This window comes from Octodon degus, unplaced genomic scaffold, assembly GCF_000260255.1.
Source record: "Octodon degus isolate 3935 unplaced genomic scaffold, OctDeg1.0 scaffold00052, whole genome shotgun sequence".
Lineage (NCBI taxonomy): Eukaryota > Metazoa > Chordata > Mammalia > Rodentia > Octodontidae > Octodon > Octodon degus.
The window spans coordinates 1866122-1892953 of NW_004524628.1; the positions used below are offsets into that span (position 1 = coordinate 1866122).

At 44.2% G+C, this 26832-nt stretch overlaps 1 protein-coding gene across 2 annotated transcripts in view; it reads right to left on the bottom strand.

Annotated features, from left to right (window-relative positions):
- Positions 1 to 26832, bottom strand: part of Tmem87b (transmembrane protein 87B) — a 50181-nt gene that overhangs the window by 14638 nt on the left and 8711 nt on the right. The window contains exons 3-15 of one of the 2 annotated variants that reach the window (XM_023717386.1): positions 26060 to 26151; positions 24831 to 24962; positions 23768 to 23818; positions 21314 to 21404; positions 18374 to 18435; positions 17858 to 18041; positions 15794 to 15893; positions 12595 to 12688; positions 7347 to 7418; positions 5297 to 5405; positions 5158 to 5216; positions 3754 to 3857; positions 227 to 300 (exon numbers count right to left, since the gene is read on the bottom strand). In XM_023717386.1, coding sequence (XP_023573154.1) covers positions 227 to 300; positions 3754 to 3857; positions 5158 to 5216; positions 5297 to 5405; positions 7347 to 7418; positions 12595 to 12688; positions 15794 to 15893; positions 17858 to 18041; positions 18374 to 18435; positions 21314 to 21404; positions 23768 to 23818; positions 24831 to 24962; positions 26060 to 26151 — 1224 coding nt within the window. Of the gene's footprint in view, positions 1 to 226; positions 301 to 3753; positions 3858 to 5157; positions 5217 to 5296; positions 5406 to 7346; positions 7419 to 10688; positions 10761 to 12594; positions 12689 to 15793; positions 15894 to 17857; positions 18042 to 18373; positions 18436 to 21313; positions 21405 to 23767; positions 23819 to 24830; positions 24963 to 26059; positions 26152 to 26832 lie in introns of both variants that reach the window. The other variant, XM_004633230.2, reaches the window with a different exon arrangement.

The following is a 26832-nucleotide window of genomic DNA, read 5'->3' on the forward strand; positions in this document are numbered from 1 at the left end:
GCAAGGAGTTTCTGTGTCTGACTTTGATGTTTCCAGCATTCTGTAAACCCCCAGTGCACATTGGGCTCCAGGAATTCACCCACCTTCCCTGTGTGCTTCCTGACAGTGGGCGATAGAATAAATGAATTGAAACAGTGAAAAAAAAAAAAAAAAAACAAATAAAGGCATTTAAATTTGTTACAATATGTACAATGCTAATTTAGGAAGAAAAGTTTGTATGACTCACTTAAATTTTCAGGTGTGACCATGAATTCTTCGACTTCATCATCGGAATCATCTATTAAGGGCATGAAGGCATATCTATAGGAAAAACAAGGAGCACTTTGACGGTCTGTTTAAACTCACTCAAATTTCTTTTTTGGATACCAGAAATCTTGTACCCCCGCCAGGTTTCTACCTCTGCTTCACTGTTGTGCATTTGCTGTGCTCTCTCTCTACTTGATAATACACAGCTTAAAGCAAAGACTGCTTCACCACAGTCTCTAGAAATGTGTTTTTGCCTGGAACGGTGGCACACATCTGTAATCCCAGCACTTGAGAGGCTGAGGCAGAAAGAATCGTTTTGAGTTCAAGGCCAGCCTGGGCTACACAGTGAGTTCAAGGCCAGCATGTACTACAGAGGAAGACCATGTCTCAAAAAAGAAAAACAGACAAAAGAGCAAGCTTCTAGGAAGCTGGCAGAGCTGCGCACAGCAGAGCACGAGCCTGAGATTCAGGGTCCAGACACTGGAGGAGGAGAAGGAAGGCAGTGGGCTCCTGGAGGCCAGGAAGGGTCAGAAGTGGGAACAGCAGCCCACAGGGATAGCAGAGATTTCAATGAAGAAGGCGGCGGCTGGCGGCACTTTCTCCGAGCCTGGACTCACGCTGCGGGAGGGGCGGCTCCAAACTGCGGGCGGACAGTGATTACTGGTGACCTCAGAGGCCTCCGTGGAGAAACGCAGCAGAGGTGCAGAGCAACGGAGGCAGCGGACGGCAGCAGCCCGTGAGTGGCTTGGATTCAGCTGTTCTGCAGGACGGGGGCCAACCGAGCCGGAACTCAGAACGGCTGACGGCTTTACCCAGCAGGTCCCATGGTCAGGGAAGGGAGCCGAGTTCAAGTCGGCAGGAAGTCAGGGATGAGCGCAGCCAGCAAGCCATGGTGAGCACCAGGACTGCTACAGGCTGGGTGGGTCTGCGTTCAGCCTCAACAGGCACCAGCCTAACTTCAGTGGGGCTACAGGTGCGGGCTCACTGGGATTATCCACTAGCCGCAGTAAAGCTACAGCTGGCTTGCCGGGATTAATCAAGTCAGAGCTGGACTCTGCCTACACTGTCTACCAGCAACAGCACAGACACACCTTGATGTGGATTCAAAACTCAAAAGCCACCTACCTCTCTAAGGAGCAGTAATTCCATAAGGGTTCTATTTTATTTTGATTATTTATTTATGTGTATTTTAGGGAAGGATCTATAGGGTGCTCAGGGTCTCACTACTAGATCAGGCTCACAGTGATCCTCCTGTTTACAGCCTCCCAAGAGCTGGGATTACAGGTGTGCCACCACACCCAGTCTCAATCGCCCGGAGGGGGCTGGCACACAAGGCAGGCCCGGGATCCAACCCCTCGCCCCTGCTCCTGCTTGCAGGCACTTTAATCCACTGAGCTATTTGGCCGGTCTTTCCCTAAGGGTTCTGAACACTAGCAATAAAGCTACTTATCATAGGCAACTTATAAATATCAACCCAAGAATTAAATGAGAGAGAGGGGAGAAGAAGGGAACAGAGGGAAAGGGAGGGGAGGGGAGGGGAGGGGAGGGGAAGAGAGAAGGGAAGGGAGGGGAGGGGAGGAAAAGAGAGGGGAGGGGAGATAGAGACTGGAACGTAAGCAAAGTGCAACTCCAGACTTCCAGCTCACCAAAGTCACGCCCAGGGGACAAGGAGGTGGAGCAACCCAAAAGCTGCCCACCTGGACTCCCTGAAGTGGTAACAGAAATAACAAAGCATATATGTGAGGTTCTAGAAAACATAAAGTCAGAAATAATTTCTCAGGTAACTACAGAGATGGTGACCATAATGAAAGACATGTTTAGTGACTCCACAGCAGACACAGATAAAGAAGTAGAGAGCACTACAAAACGATGGAAACCATAAACACCCAAGATGGCTAGCAGGAAATTAAAAATTTAATTGAAAGTATACACAGCAGAATGAGTCAATGTGAAGACAGACTCTCGGACGGAGAAAACAGGCCTGCAGTTAGCAAACACAGAAAGAAAGAGGCTTTAAAAATAGCAAGGGAGGACTGCAGAGATAGCTCAGTGGACTAAGCGCCTGCTTAGGCAAGCTTACGGACCAGGGTTCGATCCCCGGTCCCGTAGGCCGTGCCTGCCCCACTCCCAGGATGCACCAAGCTGGCGACCGAGGCCAGGTGTGGTGGCACACACCTGTAACCCCAGTGTTGGGGAGGCTGAGACAGGAGGATCACTACGAGTCCAAGCTGTGCAGCAAGACCCTGTACCAAATACGTAAATAAAACAAGCGAGGGAGCATGCGAGATCCATCCAGTAGCTGCTAGATGGTGTGAAGAATAACATAAGATTGACTGGAGTGGGTGAAAACAGCAAGAGCATGAATGACCTAAAGGAGTCTGTTCGCAGGCATCACGGCAGGACACCCCCACGCGGGGGGGAAGAGCGTGGCGAGACACAACGAGGCAGACGGAGCCCCACTTAGCCACGATGGGCAGAAAGCCCACACAAACGCGTCCGACAGCTCCAAAGACGCAGGTCCCTCAAATTTAAAGAGCCAGCTCCCAAAATAGGCATCTGCAATGAACAGACACTTCTCAGATGAAGAAGTAGAAATGGCAAACAGATATATGAAAAAATGTTCAACATTACTGGTCATTCAAGAGATGCAAATTAAAACGATGCTGAATTTCATCTCACTCAAGAGAGAGTGGCTATCATCAAGAAGTCAACCAACAACAAACGTGGGGGAGGCGACAGGGGAAAAGGAACCCTCTCCACTGCTGGCGGGAGTGCAGACTGGTGTAACTACCATGGAAATCAGTGTGGAGAATCCTCCGAACAGTAGGACCAGAGGTCCCATTTGGCCCAGGTATTCCCCTTCTTGGTATCTTTCTGAATTAACAGCAGCTCATGCCACAGCAATATTTGCACACCCATGTTTACAGTGGCAGTCTGTAATAGCTAAATCTTAGAAACCGAAACGTCCATCAACAGATGAACAGATAAAGATAAGGTTCTTTTAGTCCATGGAGTACTATTCAGCCATAAAAAATGAAAATTCTGAGTCATGGCTAGGTAAATGGATGCACCTGGAAAACATACTTTTAAGTGAAATACTCCCGACACACATGTAAAGAGTGCATAGTTGCTCTGGTATGAAGAACTAAAAGTACAAGTAAGGACCAAAATGTGTAACAGATATTGGTACACAGGGAGGAAATACTCAAATGGGAAGAAGAACTGTGGGGAGGGGGGAAGGGAAAAGATAAAACAAAAAAAGAAAAAATAGAAACAAAGCTTTTGTAAATAGGAAGGTGAAGAGGGGTTGAAGGGAAGGTAAGGAAATGGGGGAAAAAAAAAGACCCCTGCTACAGCAGGTACAGGTACAGTTCCCTATGATGAATATGATCATTACGTATACCTAAAATGTACCAATAAACTTAAATTTTTTTAACAATTATGTTTCCGACACTAAAGATGGTCACCCACAAACATCTGCCAACTTAAAATTTTCCTGTTAGGTACCTTTGATTATTTGCAGATGGTCTCCACAAAAACATTATTACAATAAGGATAACTGAGAAAAGGAAGCTCCAAAACGCATCATCAACCCAGAGTTCCATCCAATCCTAAAATAAGGACAAATCAAATATGAAAAATTAATGTTCTGATAAGCATACAGCATTCCCATTCAAACATATATGACAAGTGTGAATGACATCTCTCCCATCAAAGTCTTCTAAGCAAAAATTTTTTTTAAAAGTCTCTATTTTTATAATGTTTCTAAAAGGCTAATGCTATAAGTACCCCATTCTGTAAAAGTTCAGGGTTAACAAAAGGATTTATTAAACAAAATTCTACAGCATATGCTTTGAACTTCAGATAGAGGTGAGGAGAGGAGAAAGAAACTCCAGAAGTCACCCTCATCTCTTACTGAACCATCCCCAAGGCGGCCCAGAGGCTAGCTCCCAATCCTTGGGTTGCCCTAAGAGAGCCTTTCATTGTGTAGGCCTGAGAAATAGAATTTCCCCAACTAGGGAACCCAAAGTGAACATCGCCAGAAGTCCGCAATGAGGGTGCCACCCAGAAAACGCTCGATTTAAGACTGGTGGCCCCATTAGATTCAAACAACACAACACAACCAGGCGTGGGGGACTCCTAAGGTGCAGAGCGTGCTCAGCATATCCGAGGCACGGGTTCAATCCCTGCTACTAAAAGGAAGAAACACAAAAAAGACACAAAACCACTCAATCTCATAGTGCGCAGGAAGAAAATGACTCATATGCAAGGCAGGCACTCTCCACCACCGAGCTGCAGCCTGGTCCCTGCCTGTTCTTCTTAATCATGGAGGAAGAGAATTCTTTTTCAAGGTGAGAAAAAGGCATGAGAGTAAAGGAGATTTAAAAGGAAAATCTTACTCATTTAAAAGAGGAGTTTTGGTCTTTGAAGTATTTTGTCTAATGCTAGACAAAATACTTCAAAGAAAAAGGAAAATCATTAGAATTACATGTGTTCAAGAAATAAAAATTCTTCAGTTTCGCAAAATAAAACAGTATACTTTAGGGCCAGCAAGACAGCTCATCAGACTAAAGCGCCTGCTTAGGCAAGCTCAGGCAAGCACAGGGACCGCGGTTTGATCCCCGGCACCACATGCCACACCAGCCTGGCCCCAGTCTGGGTGTAGTGGCTTGGCCTGTAAGCTCAGCCCTGGGGAGACAGAAAACAGGAGGATCACCACGAGTCTGAGCTGTGTAGTGAGACCCTGTAATAACCAAATACATTTTAAAACAAAACAAGACAGTATACTTTGAATATAACAACACATAGTGTATTAACTATTGTTACTCTGTTGTCTTGTTCTGAAATTTTATTTTTTCTCTTTAAAATAAAAAAATAAAACAGTATAATTAAAAATGAAGATCTACTTACTGATTGGCATTTTGCCATTCTAAATGTCTTAGTTGTCCATACCATAAACACTACAGAAGCTGAAAGACAAAAAAGTCACCTTTGAAGAAATATGCAATACTGAAATAATTTTTAAAATAAGAATAAGTAAACAGCTTACCTAGCACAGCAAAGATGAGAGTATTTGTAAAATGCCTATATAAGGAAAATTTCACTGTATTTTTTCTTAGTCTTAGTGTCTTCATTGTTTGTGCCAAACTTATAAAAATGTAAAAAGAGTTAAGGAAAAACATTTAAAACTGTAATGGAAAGTTTATTTTTATTTATTTTTGTTTATTTAGTTTTTGTTTTTGTGGAACTGGGGACTGAACTCAGGCCCTCACGCTTGCCAGGGAAGCGCTTTTCTACTGAGCCATCTTCCCGGCCTAGTAACGGATAATTTTTTTTAAAACATAAGAATGTTCTATAATACTTTTTTTTTTTTTTTGCAGAACCGGGGATTGAACTCAGATCCTGGAGTTTGCCTGTCAAGCGCTTATCCTACTGAGCCATCTCCCCGGCCCCTAAGAATGTTCTATAATACTTCCAAAGTTAGTACTGCTAAATAAAGTTCCTATAATGTGAAACTAATAACACAGAAAATGTTATCTTACTCAATAGTATATAATCATGGTCCATTACACAGATTTTGCTTTATGAGTTACCACTGTCTGAAATAAATGAACAACCTTCAAAGGCAAAAACACAAGTAAGACTGTGATGTGCTCTTGCTTCAAGGCCAGTCTCCAGGACACAGAGCGGTGCTCACGCTCACAGCCAACTCCTTGCCAGGTCGATGCCCTTTGCAGACCACATCCCAGTGTGCCATTTGACCTCCGCTTTTCTGTTTTCTTTCTTTCCTATTTTTCTTCCTAGCCTATTCTCTGAATGACCACAATAAAGAAGTCAGGTTATCTATTAGATCCATTTTATGTATTAAAATGCTGGAATATGCCAAACAAAACTGAGCTTAGGTAGAAACAGATTTTACTAGCCACTACTGCAGTGGGGGAACACTAGGATTCTACGACCTCCTAGAGTCTCAAGGGCTAGAGAGAAGTTGGCATGGGAGGGCGAGGTGGGGGTGTGAGTGCCCAGTCAAACCCTGGAGCCTGCAGGTTCCCAGAAGGGGGCCACATGAAGGGCTATCTTGGGTCAGGCTGATGGGGTCAAAGTTCAGGGCATGGGGAAAGACAGGGCTTGACATTTGCTCATTAGTATTTTTCCAGACTGGCCAGTGAATGCGTAAGATTCCTCTAATCATATAGGAGGCTGAGAATGGGTATCTGGAGCGCCCAGCCCTGTCACAAGTCCTGGGCCATCTGAGAGGCTGAGTCTTGCGGGAAGGTGCTTCTTTGGACTTCCCTTTCCCAGAATAGAAATGAGGTTTTCTTAAGCTTGGTTGTGCTCCAGGAGGCTGGGCCTCAGGTCACAGCGAACTGCCAATTCTGTGTGAGCACAGACCTTTTCAATGATTCCTCAATAGTGAAGGGAATCATGCCAGATCACTTGCAGTTTTCCTGTCCGCTTCGCTTTTTGCTGTGGGGGGACTGAACCCAGGGCCCTCACACTGAACTATCACTAAAGTGGTGAGGCTGGGCTCAGACTTGCAGCCCTCCTGCCTCCGCCTCCCAGAGCACTGCACGTGTGCATCACTGTGCCCAGCCCAAACCTCTGTCCTTCAGTGCAAGTTCACTTCTCTGGCAGTACCAGAGCTGGGCAAAAGGAAAGAAGAGGGAGGTGCTACATCGATGCCTATTTTAAGTTCTAAACACTTCATTAATCAAAAACTTCATTTTCTCTCCAAACCTACTTTGCAAGACTGTTTTTAATCTTTGTAAATGATCAAGAAGTTGCAAGGTAAATCAATTTGTAAGGTAACATAAGCCAAGCAGGGCTACTACTAGAACTTACAAAAGCACAAATATAACTTATTCTTTAAACATACCAAGATGTAAAAAACTGGTCTTTTTTATTATTCGAAAATATGTTTTTTGAACTCAAGCAATATAAAAAACAAATTAGAAGCACCCTAAGCCTTCACTTACCAACACTGTCACAATTAGGTACAATTAAATCATTCCTCCCATCAGGGGAAGCAATGACGAGAGCAAACAGACGCCTCATCCCAGGGGCAGGCTGCACAAGCTGCGGCCGAAGGAAAAGGATATCCACCAGCACAAGCCCGAGTCAAGGAGAGAGAGGGGGAGGCTGGCCAGAAGAACAAGGTCAGAGTCATTCGCCTGCAGCAAAACAGCAAAAAATAACAAGCAGGAAAAAAGGAGGTGGCACATTGAGAAAAGCTAAGGCTTTTGCATTTTCCAGGCTTCTTCCTGCTAAGTCAGAGTTAGACTCTTACATGGTTAGCTACATCGAATTCATCAAAATCAAAGGAAGCAGGGTAATTATCAAAGCTGTCCATTCTGCATGTACCTAGCTCCACTTCTTTTGCTTGTCATTTGTAATCATCTAGGAAACCCACTGTTGTTTGGGGTTTCTTTCCCCTGTGTAGAGAAAGCATTTTTCACTCTGGTGATGCAAATTAGACAATAATCTGAAGGCAAACTCAACAAATTAAGAGTCCAGCAGAAATGGATACTAGAGTTCCTTCTGCTCACCAAAATACTTTAAATGTCTGAATTTCATTATGATTATTAAGCAAATTAAATCCCGCATTTTGTTGTCCTTGATTCTCCACGAGATCGGACTACGTACTGGATGGTACCACAGTCAACGCTGTCCACGAGGGTGGTAAATGGCACCCATGCACACGCAGAGGGAACTGGACCCTATAGAGCTGTCGTCCCTTGGAATTTTCTGCTAAGTTGCAGCTGAGTTTTTCCAATGAACTACTCTATAGATGGTTAAGAACAAGAAACCTCCGAAACACTTTTCTATAAATTACTAGGAGAAAAGATTGTACGGATTTTCTTACAAGCAAAGTCTACAGTTCAGTGAACTGACTCCTTGATTTGCTCAAAGCTCCAAGCACACACACAATTTGAACAGACATCTTAGACTCGTTTTCTGAACGCATGGCAAAGTGTCAAGACCCAGAGATGCTAACGCCGAGGGCCAACAGCTCTGCGCATCTCCACCCTGACTCCCGACGTGCGGTCCTTTCTGTGCATGCCTCTCCTGACAGGCAAGTGTCCCTACAGAGAAGCCGGGGAGCCACAACCTCAAGGCTGACTGCTCACACACAGCACCGAGGAGTACAGTCAGCAAATGCACCTCTTTAAGTGTCTTCTGAGAAACTTGAAAAATATGAAGACATGGCTCTCTTAGAAAAACAGATGTATTTAACTAATTTAACTAATAAATCTGGGTCCTAAATTTAGAGCTATGAATGGAAGCAAACAATAGCTTTAAGCAAGTTCAGTCAAAACCAACTTTTAAAATCAGATGCTACTTCGTATCACTGCTCCTCATACTGAGAGGGCGCATGGATATAAGCCAGGAGGGCCTGGGTGGCTCCTTGTGCGGGCGCTGCAGGCGCTGCTCTGTGAAGGGAGGCTCAACAGCAGCCATCATCTTTCCAAAAGCATATTTCTAATCCCTGTGCTCAGACAAGGTAAACAACCATGAGCTGTAATAATTCATCAAAAGTGCACTGCGCCTTCAATGTGAAAGCATACTGAGAACTCACAAATGGGGGCAGGACAGCAGAGCGAGGCCAGGCTTAGGAAACGACCGCAGGGTCCCCGCAGCCCTGAGCAGGGCTGCATTTGCACACTGTACTCTGCAGCGGGGAGACCTCCCTGTGGAGAAAGGAATAGGCAGGGCCGAACCTGCTGGCTGTCCAGGCAGACATACACACAAGAACATGCAAAGAAGTACGAAGAAGCCAGGGTTGTAGCTCAGTAGCACAGCATCTGCCTGGCAAGCACAAGGTCCCGAGTTTGGTTCCCGTAACAACAACAACAAAGACAATAAAAGAAAATTCCATGTCGAAAGAGGGAAGTGGCAAAGACAATGGAAACAAAAAGAACATGGTAAAATTAAAAGTCCACCTAACAGGAAAGACATGGTGATGACATGAAAATAAATGCTGTGCAACACACATAACCTGTGTTTTGCTCTAACCAGGTCACGTTTTCCTGAGTTCCTCCCATTTCTACCAGTACCACTGTGGAGGAAAAAACACAGGAATTCCCCACACTCGACTTCAGTCACCGAGCCAGAGGAGGCCCCAGGAACCACTGCCTCCAAGCTGGTCCTGCTGCAACACCTCCAGCCGCGGCCTTCACTGAGCCTGTGCTGCGGCTGCCTGCTCCAAGCTGCTGAAGGACGGGCGCTGGTGTGGGCGAGGCCACTCTGGACCGCATCCTCCTGACCTCCGCTGTGCTCCAGGGCAGTCTGCTGGCTCTGCTACCTCCCTGCACCCTGTGTTCTTTTGAGGCTCTTCTTCCTCCCCACGAGGCTCCATCCTGCCCTCCTCCACTGAGGTGCATGTTCCGGTTGGCTCTTTCCACAGCTGCAGCCTTCTCCCATCTACACATGTCCTCTGACCCTCACCTCCAGCCCCGACCCTCTCAGAAGCCCAGGATGTGACTTACACATCTTTTTTCACATTAATGCCCTGGGCAGCCCAAACCTGGTCCAAGAGCCCCTCCTCCAAGCTCCCCACCCAGAAAACGGCACTGCTGCACCCGAGCTATTCTAATGAGCCATGGCAGACCTCTCTGGAGCGCCTGTTTCTGGCAAGCCTATCATCTGGATTGTTTTCCCCACTTTGTCACTGTATTTCTGACCCTTATCTCTTCTTTGTACTTATGCAAGTGAATTCTTACCCAACTTCCTGCCCTTAGTCCCTCCTTGTCACCTTCTGTCACCCTTCTCTCTGCCACTGGTCCCATCATGTTCCATGTGAACAGCTTCCTATCCTCTCTGTGTCCCACCTTCAGGAGGACCTCACAACCCACAAACATGCCATTCTGTCTCTCTTTCCTGCCCCCAGTGGCCAGAATTCTACAGGAATGCTACCCAGGGCCACCTCGGTAGATTTCCATGCTTCCAACGCTTTGTTCCCCTCAGTTCTCCCCATATGACCTTCTCCCCAGTCCTCTTCCCAGCAAACTATTTGTTCTCTTGGTTCCACTTAAATTCTACCACCTTTAAAGTCTTTCCTGATTTTTATGCCAGAATTAATTTCTCTCTTCGCTACCTCTGTTCACATGATGCCATTCTCAAATGGCGCATATTATTGCTGTACTGCTGTTAGTTAAGTGACACACATGCCTCTCCTAGCAGGCTGTGAGTTCTTTAACTGCAGGGACAATCTTTTTCATGCATGCCTTAACACTGGCAGGTACTAAGCACTGAAGCATTTGCTGAACTTAAATAAAGAGATATTCTTTTTTTGGGGAGGTACTATTTTTTTTATCTTCAAATAAACTCTTACACTGAAGAAACAATAATGCATAACTGTATTTCACTCTATTATTATAAGTTAAAAATAATCTAATTTTAATGATGCAACAAGCTTTTGTGGAAATCATAGTAAAGGATATGAACCATACAAAAATGGAGTCAATAACTGCTAAAATAATGTCACCCAAAACAACACCTAAATATTTAGAACCCTGAAAGACAAAATAGGGGGGAAAAGTCTGGTTGTAAAAGTTCCATTACAGTACAGCAATTATCATTTGGTGAAAAAAAAAAAAGTTAGCTCATTTTATCATTCTACAATGCCACATAAAAGATCTTATTCCTTAAGAGAATTGTGCTTAGCACATGAAAATTACCTGTTTTGGCAAAAACAAATGCTAGCATGTCACTGACTTATTAGATGTTAGTGATACATTGGTACTGTGGACTGCCAAATGAAAGGCCTCACGTCCCAGCCTCACTCAGACTGGCCATTTCAGTCTCTCCCCTCTTCCTACCAAGCCTTTAGCCAGGACTACGCAAGAAAGGGACTTCTGACCTTCCTGTCCTTGCTGTAAAAGGACACAAAAGAAGTACAATAGGAGAGGGACTGTGTGCCAGGCCACAGCCTGCGGATCAGACATCTACTCTCATCAGCCGTATTTAAGTCACTAAGACACTGCTGAAGTAAAATGTCTAAAAAACATAATGCATAAATACATGTGAGGTACTTATCTTTTCTATATTTTCTCTAGCAAAAGTTCACATTCTACAAAATATATATGTATAAACATGTATATGGAAAGCTCATGATTATGGAAAAATAAATATACGTATGGAAAGATCTGGTGTATGACAGGGAATGCAGACGTATCAAAGACTATAGAGAAGGGAATAGATTTTGTGTTTGTTTTTTCTTTTTGGTGGTACTAGGGATCAAACTCAGGACCCTGCACTTGCCAGGCAAGCACTTATTCCACTGAGCTACCTCCCTGGTCCCTTAAAGTTTTTTTTTTTTTTTTTCTACAGGGTGTTCAGGGTCTCGCTGCTAGATTGGACTCGTAGTGATCTGCCTGTTTGCAGCCTCCCAAGACTAAACACTCTGCACACAATGACTTCATTTATACATTGTATTCAAAAGACATTGTGAAACAGGTAAAGTTCTTTGAAATAGGTAAGATATAGTCCTCAATCACTTACTAAGAAAAAAATCAAGGCTAGAAATCTAAAGTCCTGACAGATATAAATATGGATATTCCCGAGAGTGCACAGTGCTGCTGCGCACATAACCAGAGGCGTCTCTCCTGAACAGAGCCTTTGCCTGCGTCTCCCAACAGGAGGGGCTGCTGAGTCCTCAAAGTACAAGGCCGCTGCGTCCAAGCAAACCTGTGACCACCCGACACGAGCACGAGAAGACTGCTGCAGAGCAATGCTGACATGCCTCGAGGCACATAATTACCTCATAGAGCTAACTCTGTTCACCTGATGCCAGGATTAAGAATGACATAGCTGTGGGCCAGCAAGATGGCTCAGTGGACTAAGCGCCTGCTTAGGCAAGCGCAGGGGCCAGGGTTCAATCCCCAGCACCACCTGCTGCGCCGGCCCTGCCCCTGGGCGTGCTGAGCTGACTACTGAGACTGGGCATGGTGGCGCATGCCTGTAATCCCAGCGCTGGAGGAGGCTGAAAACAGGACAATCGATATGAGTCTGAGCTGTGTAGTGAGACCCTATACCAAATACATTAAGAAAAAAAAAGACATAAATGTGTACAGACTATATAACAATAACTGAACATCTGGGACAGAGCTAATTCCTGGGAAGACACCAAGTGGAGCCTTCTCAAGCATTCATGTCACTTGGAGCAGTATTCTGCCTCGCTGTTTCCTTCAGAAGTATTAAAAGAGAACTACCTCCTGGGAAAAAACTCAACTTGGCCTTTTTTCCTAAATTTACATCTTTAAAAATATCCTCTCAAGAAATCTAAAGTAAGCTCACATCTCACAGGTACAACAAGAGGGGTGGTAGTGACATTAGTGTAGTTTTTACCCCAATGACTCGCATCACGCCTTCAATAGCTGCAAAGATAAAGTAAAGCAGTCCCAGTCCAATCACACGGTGCATGACTGTTCCCAGCCGAGGCCTGGAGTGAAAAGGGGTCAGGAGAAAAGAAAATGCACAGGTAAGTAACATGCGCTGGAAACCAGCACACCCTCCAGTCCCAGGACAGCCACTACATAGCCCCTCAGTGCGCTCCTGTCTCGGCAGCACCGTCTCAGGAGAAAGCGCATTTCCCGAGAACACAGCACAAACAGGCTGGGGGCCTCACATCTCTTCCCTGTGGATGCCTGTGAAGCAAGCCCGTGAGGGACAAAGGCGGGAAAAGTTCTTGCTGCTGAAGTTCAAGCTCTGTAACAAAGAGGCACTATTTCTATAGAGTGAAGGGTAGGCTGGTGACACCTAGGAAGGCAAATGCCACTGGCAAAGATGACAACTTTATTCTCCCACTAATATTAACCACAAATGGCTAAATTAGGTCTTGTTTTAGGTAATCTATGATCGTACAACTCAGGCAGGGGAAGAGTAAATGAGGGATGGAAGTTTAGCACTTCTCTGACTGCAGCCTCTGCCTCCTCCACAGGACAGCCAACTGAATTTAGTTTTGATGCTTCAAACTGAAAATTCTGAGTCCTCAGGAGTCTCAGGGTCAAGGATAGAAAATAAGCAAAGCTCCGACTTTACCAAGGGTGGGCTGGGGGTTAGACAGATGCGAGATACTAACATCCATCAAATGGCATCATAAAAGGCTGAAGGAACAGATTTTCACAGTGTGTACTCTTGGGGATCCTGAAAGCCCTCGCCTGTTGGAAATGACATGGAGCAGAAGTCCAAAGGAAATGAAGAAAAGTGTCTGGGATCAGGGGAAGGAGCTCATGCAAATGACAGTCAGCAGGATGAATCACATGTCCACAGGAAGAGCAGCAGGAGATGAGGTCCCTTCAGGACAGCCTCCCAAGTAAACGGGGAGGCGGATTTTACTGCACAAAAGAGTAGCCAAGTACCAGTCGCAGTCACATTTGAAAAGGATCATCTCGCCACTGCTGTACTCCAAGGGTGAAAGCAGGGAAACTAGAAGCCAGGTAGCAGCCAATTCTACAGTCTGGAGGGAAAAGATAGTGGCTTGGCCAGGCCGGTACCTGCAGATGGGATGGGAAGGCTCCTTCTGGGTGTATTCTGAAGTTAGGCTCGTGGAACAGGCTGAGAGGGCCCCAGGAGTGTTATTCAGAGGGCAGGATCTGAGGCCTGAGCGTGGGGCACTCCAGGGCTGGGCCTCACGAGACAAAGAAGTTGTAGCAGAAGAAATCAGGAAGGAGCACCCAGTGACGCAAGAGAGAAACCAAGCACAGCCAGGTTCCATAACCAAAACTGGTGGAAAAGCACTCGGGCTGAGGCTTGGCAGGATCAAGGGAGGTCAGAGTGAACATGACCAGGGCAGCCTCAGTAGAGCTATAGGGTGAAACCTCTCCAGGGAATGTGCAAAAGAATGAGGGAGGTGAAGTGGCAGGCATAGGTGATGACTCATTTGGAAAGGTTCAATACACAGTGTGAACAAAATGAAACAGAAATATAGGAGAGGGCATGCAGGACTCAGGGAGGCCTTTGTTTTTAAAGACAACAAATATCAGCAAGCTACAGTGACTCATGGGGGAGGAAAACTTAGGAAGCAAGAAAAACTGGCACCAACCGCTGAGGCAACCTCACTGACAGGACAGGACACAAGGGCAGGCAGAGCCTATGCCTACTGAGGAGGAAAACACCATATGTAGTCCAGACATGGGAGAGGGACAGGATCTGAGGACAGCACTACAACAGAACCCCCTGCTGACAGCTTCTCCTTCCTCAGAGAAAAAGGAACCCTGGTCAGTGCAGAGGAGTGAGGGCAGGGGCTGGGAGGTGTGAGGAGACAGGGTAAAATCATCTTCTTCAGGGAACAGGAAGGGAAAAAAGACTGGTGAGAAAATCTAGTAACACTTCCGCCAGTACCATGGGTGCACCTGAAGCTCAGGGTCATGAACTGAACCCGGCCCTAGGCAGTATGGTCCAGTGCTGCAATGCTTCTGCTGGGGTATGAGGCTGTGGAAGGTGCAAAGCTGGATTTGCCAAGGCTAGACTGTCAAGAAGATGCCCAAAGGAAAGGCAGCGAATCGGTTATCAGCATCCAGCTGGACTGAGGAAATGAAGTTAGAGGAAGAAGGTGAAGATACAAGAGGGAAAGGATAGCAGGAGGTGGTAGGCCGGAGGCCAGAAGCCAGAGACGGCCGTAGCTGATCTCAGAAAAGGAAACAGAGGAAGAGACACTTGAAAAAAGAATTGCTCAATACTGGGATTCTGAAGTGAATACAGTCTAGAAAAAGACCATGGGAATCAGAAGCTGAGACAAGGTAAAGGGACAGGGATGAGGGTAGATGAGGTCAGGGTCACTGGCACGGAGGACAATGACATCACAGGGAGGTCCCAAGGAGAAAGACAGCAGAGCAAGTATGAGAGGAGAAAGGAGACAGGAAGCCTAGATACGACAGAGAAGACACAGAAGGTGATGTGTCTGCAGGCTTGCAGAAGGACACAGAGGACATGATCCCCCATATTCATGTCCAGCGAGTCACAGGGGTGCAAGGTCTGCCTGGGAGGGTCCGGAAGGCAGGGCGTCCAGGGCTAGTCAGATTCTAGCCAGAAACCCTGCTGACTTGGCATTTAACCCACACTGCTGCAACATTTGTGTGCACTGACAAAGCTTACCGAACTGCCTGGAAAGCTCAACATAAGCCTGAAAATTACGAATCATTTTAGCTTTTCCATTACCCTAAAAGTTTGTTTTTTGGTTTTTTTTTTTTTTACCCTAAAAGTTGACTATTCACCTAACTATAAAAGTTACTGGAATTCAAATTTGGGATCTTTATTTGGAATTAATGTAAAATAGCTAGTATGTGGATATGTGTTAAAAATAGGGGGCCAGGGAGCTAAGTAGGGCCAGGGAGATAGCTCTGAAGAATAAGTGCTTGCCTGGCAAGTTCAAAGCCCTGAATTCAATCCCTGGTTCCACCGAAGAAAAAAAAAAAAAAAAAAAGGTTCTTGCAGTTTTCCCCTCAGGATTTGTCTTATGAGTGAGCGGGAATTCCAGGAGGCCATAATGCAGATGGGCTGAGTCCCCAGACCGGAGATGTGGCGTCTACCACACTCCAGTACTTACTTCACAATGCCGTAGCCCAGGCTCACGATGATCACAAGCAGGCGGGCCAAGGTCCTCTTTATCGCAGATATCAACTCCGCAAAGATCAAGAGACCTTGGGCTGAGTGCAAAAAAAAAAGAACTCACTGTGTGCACATCTAGAGCAGGATTCTAAGCAGGACTGAGGTACCACTGCATTCTGGCCTCACACACATTAGGCATACCTAATCAGAAGTCATCTAATCCAGCTGACATTTAGAAATTCAAGGAAGGACAGTTCACTACAGCTGCAGATTTCACTCCAAATCCAACCCGTTCCACTGGAAGCCTTTTTCCCTCAACATGAAACCAGTCTCCCTGAGCTCCTCTCTGCTCTCAGCTTCCCCTTGAGGCTACATAGAACTATATGCTTCTTCCTGTAGATATCTGAAAGCTATAATATCCACTGAGCTCTCTCTTCTCCAGGATGCCTTCATCATTAGCTCATGTAAAGTATATTTGCTAGAGGGAGATTACTGGCCTGGCGCGTGCAAAGCCCTAGCTGAGATTCCCACACTACAAAAAACCAAGCAAACGAAAGTAGTCATTATATTCCTACTGTGTGGCTGCAATAGTCAAGTGACCCTCTTGACGCTCTGTCTACTGAAGCGTGGACTCTGGCTAGGCCAGGTAAAGAGAACTAATGTGCTAAGCACTGGATTTAACACAGTAACCCATAGTAGAAGGAAAGTCAGCCTGACCTACATTTGGGGAAAGTGTAAGCAAGTCCAAAAATACCTAAGAAACAGTGTTATGAAAATCAGGATTTGAGAGCTGGGCATGAAGGTGTATGCCGGAAGTCCCACTGTTCGGAAGGTTGGGGGTTGAGGAGTAGAAGTTAGAGACACCTGGGCGACTTAATGAGGGTTTGTCTCCAAAAATAAGAGGCTGAAGTTGAATGAAGCTCAGTGGTAGAGTGCCCTCAGGTTCAACCCCCAGTAATGAAAAACAGAAAGCAAACCAGATCACCACTGACAGCAAAGGAGCTGCTCACCTTTGCTATCCAAGGACGGTTCAACCCCAAGCAGCAGGCCCCGTTTTCCTTCATTTCCCAACTTTGAGCACATGTGCACAAATATAAAACCTACTGGGTAGTAAAACCTCCACTCTGCACACCAGCATGTCTACCCTTTCTTCATTCTTCTGTACATGTCTTTTTAACCTTTTTATTTTGGGAAATTTCAAATATTCCCCACGTGGGGAAAGAATTAGTGTAATGAATTCCCATGAACCCATCACTCAGCTTCAAAGATTATCAAAATTGTTAAAATTCATTTTTGTCTATTATTTCAACTTACTTTTTCATAGGGTGTTAAAAATAAAATCTATTGAAAATCTGTACCCAGATCATTTGTAACTGGTCCTTAGGGTGCTGTTACGAGGCCTTCTGAGCTGTCTCCCTTCCCAAAGTTTCAGCAGTGGGATGAGTTGCTACCTCTTTGGTGTTTTTGAGATTTAGCTTTGGGAATTCTGGAACACAAATCTGTGGATTCCTGGCTACCTGTACACCCCATGGCACACATGCCACTGGGAACTGTGAGGGCACTGCTCATGGTCACACAAAGCCCTTGCATGAGTGAAGTAGGACAGGATGCAAACCCACAAAAACGTCCACATGGTGCCACTGATTTTAGGTCTGTGCCCAAATTATCCTTTTCTCTTTTAGCAAAGAGAAAAGAAGATTGGAAGAAAAAGAAGAAACATTAAAAAAAAAAAAATCTGGTCACACCATAAGGGCCTCTGTCTAGAACCTTGTGTTGTTTTAATCACAGCTAAGCTCTAGGGAATAAGAATTCTCTTTCTCAGGAGGAAAAGCAAGGGGAAAGACAGCAGCTGGCAAAAAGGAAGACAGAAAATGAAGAGAATGCATGTTCTCGCCCAGGTCAGGATGGCACTGCCATTCTCCTCTGGGCTTCCCTCCTCTTTACCTACGTGTGTAACACACCCGTTTCCAAGTCAGTGTACAAAAGGGGGTCTCCCACAGTTCCACTCACTGATCCCAAGAAACTGCTACAGCACACTCTAGTTAGAGACACCAAAACTTACTTGACAGTCCAGTGTTGTTGATGTTTTGGTATTCAGAATAAAAAACTGCTTTTTCAAGCATTCCTAGGAAAATAACAGCAGCAATCCAGAACTGTATTCTTAATATATCTTTCCAGTAGCAGGCAGACCACATCAGCCAGAGCACACCATATAATATATAAACAATGCACATCACCATGTAGAACTGTAGGGAGAAGTAGTATTAGCCAAACCTTCTGATCGCATCAAAGTTGGCACTTACACATTTAAGAATCAGTCCTCTATTTTCTGATCACTCTGGATCCAGATATACTATTATTTATAAAGAGAGCAGTACTACCAAGTTATTAAAATTTGAAGTTTACCATTAGAATACAAAACTCATTTTTTTAAAAAAGGAAACATGGGCTGGGGGCATAGCTCAGTGCTAGAGTGCCTAGCACATGTGAAGCCCTGCATTCACCCTCAACATCGCAAGAAAAAAAGAAAGCCTGCCAGCCTGCGAGTCAGCCAGCCGAAAAAGGTAAAAATACTTACGATCATTAGAGGCCAATCTGATGCAGAGATATATCCATGCGGCCCCATCATAGAAAGAGAAACTAGTGACAACAGCAGTGGGGTTAGAGAAGAAATGAAAAAGTTAATTTTTACTTGTACACATGAGGTAATGGATAATTACGTGCTCTTACCAAGATATATTTACTTGTACACATGCTGTTGCGAAGACTTGCACTGACTCATCTTCTACAGAAAGAAGTACCAGCGACACAACCAGGTCCCCGCCTGGCCCTCTCACTAATTCACTGATCTCCCCAAGGAGGTTCTTAATGTAACATGGGATAAAACACTGAGACCTGAGAAGGCCACACTATGTAAGTATGCAAGACAGGGAGGGCTGGGCAATGAGCACATCATCCACCCGACAGGGGCTTAACTGCCTGCTGGCATCGGGGCAAAGGCCCAAGACCTGGAAAGAAAAGTGCACAAAACTAGTCCAACTGCCTTCTGAATTCACGTGTTGAAATTGAATCCCCATTGTAATGGTATGAGGAAGTGGGGCTATGGGCTGGGGACACAGCTCAGTGGTAGAAACTTGCCTATCACAAATGAAGAAGGAATTAGTTCAGGCCTCAGCACAGAAAAAAAAAATAGTGAGGCTTGTTAGAAAGTCCCCCCCGAATGCACTACCACGAAGGCGGGAAGGAAGTAGATGGCCCTTTCCAGCTCCTTCACCACCCGCTGTGTGAGGGCCTGACAGCCTCTCCTTCTGCTCTTCTGGCATTTCTGCCCTGTGAGGGCAGAGTTCATGGCACCATCCTGGAAGCAGACATGGACCCTTGCCAGGCTCCGGGGACCAGATCTACCAGCACTTTGAAGTTTCTAGCCTTCAAAACTCTATTCCCTATTGCTTTGGTGTCTAGTTGTCCCTCCAAAGCCCTACGGACTCACCGGGCAGCTTGTGGAATTTGTGATAATTGTGGGTGTGGATGCTGTGGATGCCCTGGGGCAGGTAATCTGCTTTATGGTGTAAGGAGGAGAGAGGATGGCTAGCTGCCAGAGCTGCTGCAGCTTCCTTTGCTCTCTGCTCTGGCACCACCATGAACTTCTGCCCTCTGCCATGTGCCACTCTACCTTACAGCCAGCTCAGTATGGACTGAAACCTCCATTAACTGTGAGCTAAATAAACTTTTCCTTCCTTCATGTTGGGTGTCGGGTATTTGTCCCAGCAAGGAGAGAAGAGTAACTGAGACACCTATAACTATCCATGGCAGGTATTTTGCTACAGCCAGGTGATGGGATGCTGTCAGGGCCCCTGCTCCCTCTACCTGGGACAGTGCAGTGGGAAGTGCTGCTCACATCTTCCGGTGGCCACAGGCAGCCAGCACAGCTGCCCACGCAGCACTGTGCAGCACGCCTACTCCATGCCTGCCTGCACTGCCTGTCTCTGTGCTCTTCCTGAACTATGCACGCTCAAAGACAGAGCCTGGCTTGGTTCCCAGTGACCGAATCAGAACAATGGGCCAGTGGCCACGACTGTCACAGGCCCCAACACTGCTCTGGACATCAGCCAAAGTAATTCTGGGATCCACAAAGCTGTTCATTCTCTCAAAAATTACTTATGAACTTGATGGTAGCAGTGGCCGCTCTGAAAGTGTGTGAAGGATAGCTTCCTCTTAGAGACCGTCCCAAAGAGAGAGACAAGGGACCTTGCCACCATCCTGCCACCTAGCTACAACAAAAGTACAGGCCACTGGGTCACCGTGAGTCTAAGGACAGCTTCACTGGGCCTCCAGTAGTGGTATGGGACAGATTCCTCAGAAACACAAACACAGAAGCCACAGCCGGCAGGCATGCACTTCCTACTCCTAGGCGACAGCCTTTAGGATTTTTTTTTTTTTTTTGTTCCTCGAATGCCTTCAGGGCACTTTTGGCCAGCGGGAGAGTTGTGAGGTTCGAACTCCAGCAACCTGAGGCTGACAGCTTTGTGGAAGCAGCCACTTAAAGGCCTGAGCTAGGGCCAGGCCCCCAGACAGCCTTTAAAATAAAACAAATTACAAACTTCTGAAACCCTTGATGACAACCATTCTCAAGAAAAAATTTAATCTATTTCAAATAGCATTAAGATGTTGTTTCATTTCTGTAAATTTTTTTAAAAACTGAAGGGACTGAATATTTTATATCACACTATGAAGTTTCAAGATTATACACACACGCGCGCGATTTGTCAACTGAAGCTTTTTGTTTGTTTTGCAGCACCAGGTATTGAAGCCAGGGTCTTCGAACTTAGCTATATCTCCAGTCCCTTATCTTTTACTTTGAAATAGGGTCTCACTAAGTCATTAGGCTGCCCAGGCAATGCTTGAACTTGCCATCTTCCTGCCTTGGCCTCCAAAACTGCTGCTACAAACAAATGTCTACAAAGTTATGCTCAATTAACAATAAAATTTCAATTCATCCAAAAAATTAGGGCTGGGGAGACAGTCCAGTAGAATAAACATTTGCCTGGCAAGTGTAAGGTCCTGAGTTCAATCCCTGGTACTGCCAAAAAAAAAAAAAGAATCAAAAAATTAGTTTTTAGTTTTCAAAATGTGTGACCAACAGAAATTTTTTTGTATTTTTATTTTTTAATCCATTTCTGAAAAATACGTTTTTAACAGAAAAATGGAGACTGGGGATTTGGCTCAGCAACAGAATGTTTGCTGGAAGCCCTGGGTTTGGTCCTCGGCACCAAAACCAAAAAATAAGCCTCTCCTAAAAAACAATTTAACCAAAAAAATATAACAACATATTTTTTGCAAGTTTTTGTTTTCCTGGTACCAGGGATTGAACACAGGACCTTGCACTACAATAACATTTTTAAAAAGACTAAAGTCAAACTAGGCAACTAACAGAAAATGGACATTTGGTTGAATGAGAAAATACATAGAACACAGAAAATGCAAACAGTGAAAAAACATGCATGCAGTTTAAATGTACCATTCAAATTCCAGCTGGCATCTGTTTTTTCCGTTTTAACAGAAACAATAAAGATATGAAACCCATCTTTCTGTGTCCTTGCTACAACATCCTGAAATAGAGGGGAAAAATCTGTTATTTTAAACAAACTGCTATATAAGATATAGTTACCCAATTGTGGACCACATTGTAAAATATTTTTTCTTTTGTTATCAGCAATCAAACTCAGGACCTTGTGTTTGCCAGGCAGCCACTTGTGCTACTGAGCTACATTCCTGGCCCAATTTTTGGTAATTTTATTAGATTACTTTGAATAAACAGAGAAAAGAGAAAAAGGAGTGTAGGGAAAACAGATGTCCTATTTTTTTTTTAAAATCACCATCATCCCAGACCCAGAGTGTCTGGAGAAGGGCCTTTTCACTCTTCAATGCCTCTTACTTTTTATATTTCTATGGGTTTTCCTATATCACTACCACTTCACATTTTGATATTATCATCCAAATATTGCCCATCTACTACCAAGCATTCAGCTTTAACTATTCCTGTTTTTAAACAGGCCAAAAGGGTGAAGGAAATCAGTACTGTCAGAAATAGTTCAGACTGAGGACAGCTGTGTCTCAGCAGCAATGGGGTACTGATCCCAGGACCCACCCCCCAAAACACATGTCATCCCGCAGATACCAAAACCCATGGATGCTCAAGTCCCTCAGACAAAATGGTATGTTTACATATAACCCATGCACATGCTCCTGTAAATTTATCTCTAAATTACCTGTAATACCTAATATAATGTAAATGCTATGCAAATAGTGGTTACATTATAATCTTTAGGGACCAATGACAACCAAGTCTATATGTGTTCAGTACAGGATTTTCTTCCCAAATAATCTGTCTACAGTTAGTTTTTTCTGTGGATGTGGAATCCATAGATACAGACCCGGAAAGTGCCAAGGGCCATCTTTATGTAGGTTGGATGACTCCAATTTCTTCATGTACTGTCATTTGTGGCTCCTCTAAGGAATAAAACTGTCACTGCAGTGTCTATGAATCTCCAATGGTCCCACCTAACTGGACCAAACCTGGCACATTCTATTTTCCTCAATATTTTCTAGTTCTTTCCACTCCACGAGGTAGAGTTTGTGTGAAGTCTGTCCCAGCCACCGCAGGGAATGCCTTGCCATCATCGGATTCTACAGGATGACTGAAGAGGAAATGTGAAAGTGGCAGCAGGATAAAAGGCAACAACGAGGGCTGCCGAGATAGCTTGGTGGTCTAAAGCACCCACTTAGGCAAGCTTAGGCACGCACAGGGGACCGCGGTTCGATCATGCAGCGCCAGCCCTGCCCTCAAGGTGGGCTGAGCTAGCCAAAAAAAAAAAAAAAAAGCCAACAGTGGGCTCTCATGGGGCTGGGGAGATGGCTTGGTGGAATAAGCGCTTGCCTGGCAAGCGCAGGCATCTGAGTTCAATCCCTGGTTCCGCCAAAAAATAAAAAACAATGGGCTCTCCTAAACCTACTTTTGGTTCCTACACATAACTCCTTCGGTCTTTTCAGCCTCAGAAACGCCCCAACATACCAAGTTCCCCATCTATCATACTACCTTCACAGTTTCTACTTTTATATTCTTAACAACAACAGTGGCCCTCTGCTATGTTATCTTGCACGTTCAGAAGTAGAATTCTATTTTTTCAAGAAAAGAAAGGATGAACAACAGCAATAGCTTTTTCTTGAGACAGGGTCTTATAAGATAGTCCAGGCTAATCTTGAACTGGCTATACAGACTATGCTGCCGTGAACCTGTGATGCTCCTGTCTCAATTTTCCAAGTGCTGGAACTACAGGCATGTACCACCACACTCCAGAAGGTGGTCTTTTTAGGGTTTTTTGAGGCAGGGTCTCACTGTGTAGTCCAGGACAGCCCTGAACTCACTCTGTAACCCAGGCTGGCTTCAAATTTGCGGTGATCCTCCTGCCTCATCCTCCTGAGTGTTGGGATTACACGCATGCAACACCACACCCAGCTTAAAAGTTATTATTTTTTTAAATCTATTTATTTGGTACAGGGTCTCACTATGCAGCTTGGACTCAGAGTTAACCTCCTGTCTCAGCCTCCCCAGTGCATGGATTACAGGTGTGCGTCATCATGCCCAGTTTTAGTGGCTGGCTCGGCACAGGGCTGGCACAGCATGTGGCACCTGGGATCGAACCTGAGTCCTTGCACTTGCCAGGCAGGTGCTTAGACGACCAAGCTATCTACCTGGCCCAAAATTAAGAGATTTTGAAACAAGAGTTATATATTTGCAACATTACATATGCACAATTTATATATGATATATTAAAACATGCTATTTTAAATTGTTTTTCTTTTCTAATTTTAATAACCTATACCATTCTCTGTATCTGTCCATTGGTAAGATTTTTTTCAATCTTACTATAATTTGTAAATGTTTCACTTAAAGACAAATAAAATGGTTTACCATTGATCCTTCCTGGTTTGAGATACTTCTGTTACTTGTTAGCTCTTTATTCTGAAAAAAGAATAAAATAATTCTGTTACATTACTACAATTCTATGTGGAAAATAATTTTAATAGTAAAATAGAGGGTCATATGAAAGTAAAGATTTGAAAGCTGAACATTAGAGAACAAATCTCACTGTACTCTAAACACGAGTAAAACAAGTCTGCTTTTTCATAAATCATTTCCTTAATGGTGTGTTTACCATTGGGAAGTGGTCACTATCAGTGGGGAAAGTGTTAGTTCAAGCTGCTAAGATATTCTGTACTTGATCTAGATCTACTTAGTTTTTCTTAAATTCATCCCAATGTGTACTTGTGTGTACTTTTCTATGTATGTAATACTGTATACTTGTACACAAATAGTTTGAAAACTTTTTTAAATTTTTACTAAGGATATATATTTCCATTTCAGAATTTCCAGAAGATCGAAAATAACCCTGAGCCTCCCCATCCAGGGATGACCGAATTTATAACCTAACAGGGGCACGTGACAAGGGTTAGGAGAACAGGCATGAAGAAGGAAGGTGTGGCTACTTGGGTTGCATGCTGCTGATGGGTCAAGACCTTTGGCAGGAGCCACAGATCACTGTATGTAATAGCATGGAGCCACTGTACCCTAGATGGTAGCTGTTTTGATGGATGATGGGGGCAAAGGTCTGAGTGCAATAGAAGAACAAGAGATAAATTAGAGACAGGGATCATAAAAGGACTCAGGGTGTTGCTACTCTCGCCTGTACCCCGCTACTCGGGAGGCTGAGGAGTACTGCTACAAGCTTGAGCCCAGCCTGGACTATAAATAAGACCATGTCTAAAGAAACTAAAAAAAAAAAAGGCAAAAGGCATGAAGAAATAGATGATGGGCATTAACACTTCATTATGACTACTGCATATACACAAAACTAACACTGAGAATTAACAAACTTAATACCTTATTAAAATACGGATATAGCATTATTTAAATTGATATCTATATTCACTATGAATTCAATAAACTATTCTAACACAACAGGACAAATACTCACATTCAGCGAAGGAAACACCTGTAAATCACTGTTACAATCTAAGTTTTCAATTTTCGTTGTCCAACAGTCAGTATTCTTGAAATAACCACAAAAATCTTCATCACCACGAAGTTCATGCTTTTGGGACAGCTCCTACCCAAAGTAAAATGTTATAATTTATTTCTACACATCCTTTCCTAGAAGCTAAATAAAACTTAATATCTAAATAATATCACTTCCTTTCCTAGAAGCTAAATAAAACTTAATATCTAAATAATATCAATATTTTATTCAGTTTGGAATACTTTAAAAATGAGGTAAAATAAAATACCAAAGGGAAAAAAGTTTTTAATGTAACCCTAACAATCTAACATTCATAACATTTTAGCCATTCCAATGCATCCAGAGTTAGTAATATTTAATGCAAGTGACTAAGGTACATCACAAAGAAATACTCAGAAAAATAAGACAGAATGTGTCTTGGAGCCACTTCAACTTTATCCTACGTGTAAAAGATTTGACAGAAAGGTGCTGGGGATATAGCTCAGTGGCATAAGCACCTGCCTGGCAAGCTCAAGGTCCTGAATTTGATCCCCGTACCACAAAAAAAAAAAAAAAAAAAAAAAAAAAAAAAAAAAAAAAAAAAACATTTGACAGAGAAAGAAAAAGGCACTTAATAACCAAACCGTAGCAGTAACAGGACTCAGGCACAGCTCTCCCAGCTGAGCTCCAGGGTGGCACAACCTGGGGTTCTAGAACAACAAGCCCAGCACAATCCCTTCCAGACCAGGGATGAACCGGGCTCCCAGGTCAGGGCAGGAGGGACCTTTCCCAGCCAAGCCTCTTCTCCCTTCTCCCACTCACCTCGGCCCGAAGATCATCTTGAACTCACTGAATCTCCTTGTACTCACCAAAATTACAGGTGCCCTATAATGTTCTGTTGAAGTGAAATGTAAATTTCTTTCTCAAGTTAACTTGATTTTCACTTATAGGTGAACCACAGTTCGTTTTATCAATGGCCACTGCAAGTCTGACTTAAGCTCTAACAAGTTTTGTAAGATACAAGGAAATGGAAAGGTTCATGATCTTCTCGGAAAGCATATGCTTTGACTTATTGCCTTGAGTCCCAAAATTCATCTGGGGTGCTTCTGACATCATAATCTCTACTTCATGCCTCCTTATGTGATGAGCTAATAAGTCTTTACCTTGGTAGTTTTCCATAACTTTACATACATGTGTATTCTACTTACCTCTAGATCAGCATAGTCGTTGTGACAGACATGATACTTCAAATACCACTCTATTGTAAACTTCACAGGCCCGGAACAACTGAATGACTTAACTGTTCAGAAAAAAGAAAGTCTCATTTTACAGAAATAATATCTATAGTCTGGTATAAACTTAAGGTTTCAAGAAAACAATGTAAAATAGGACTCTTTAATGTTGAGATAAAAAAACATTACTTAATTTCTCAAAAAGTCACAAGATGAGACAAACTCATTAAATTACAAAGCTAACCAACAGCTGCCATACACTATTCATCTATAAGTCCAATGTCAGACTTGACTGAGTAGGCTGATAGGCTAAGTCACAGCTTGTATCAGTCTAACATACTCTTCTTATTTATACCGAGTGGGTGTGCCAGAGAAGGTAAACAAGAATAACCGCTGCCTTGACCTAAGAGGTATTGGGGAGGGGGACTTAATGAAATAAATGATACAATGAAATAAATAGGTACTTTCAATAGTGCTAAGGGAGACCCAGGCGGGGCAACTAAGATATTCTAGGAGAGCATGCAGAACCACAATGGCAGGCTGGCCTAGGAGAAGGAAAGCAGGAGTGAGCCAGGTGAGGAGGGAAGGGAGCACATGCAAACACACAGGGTGAACACAGTTCACTCTGGCTAGAACAAGGAACGCAGTCTTTATTTTGCACATAAGGCGCCACTACCAAATGTTTCAAGTTCTGGTCAGAAAAAGGGGTTAAGTCTCCCATTATGCAAGCCTGTTGAAAGTATCCCTAT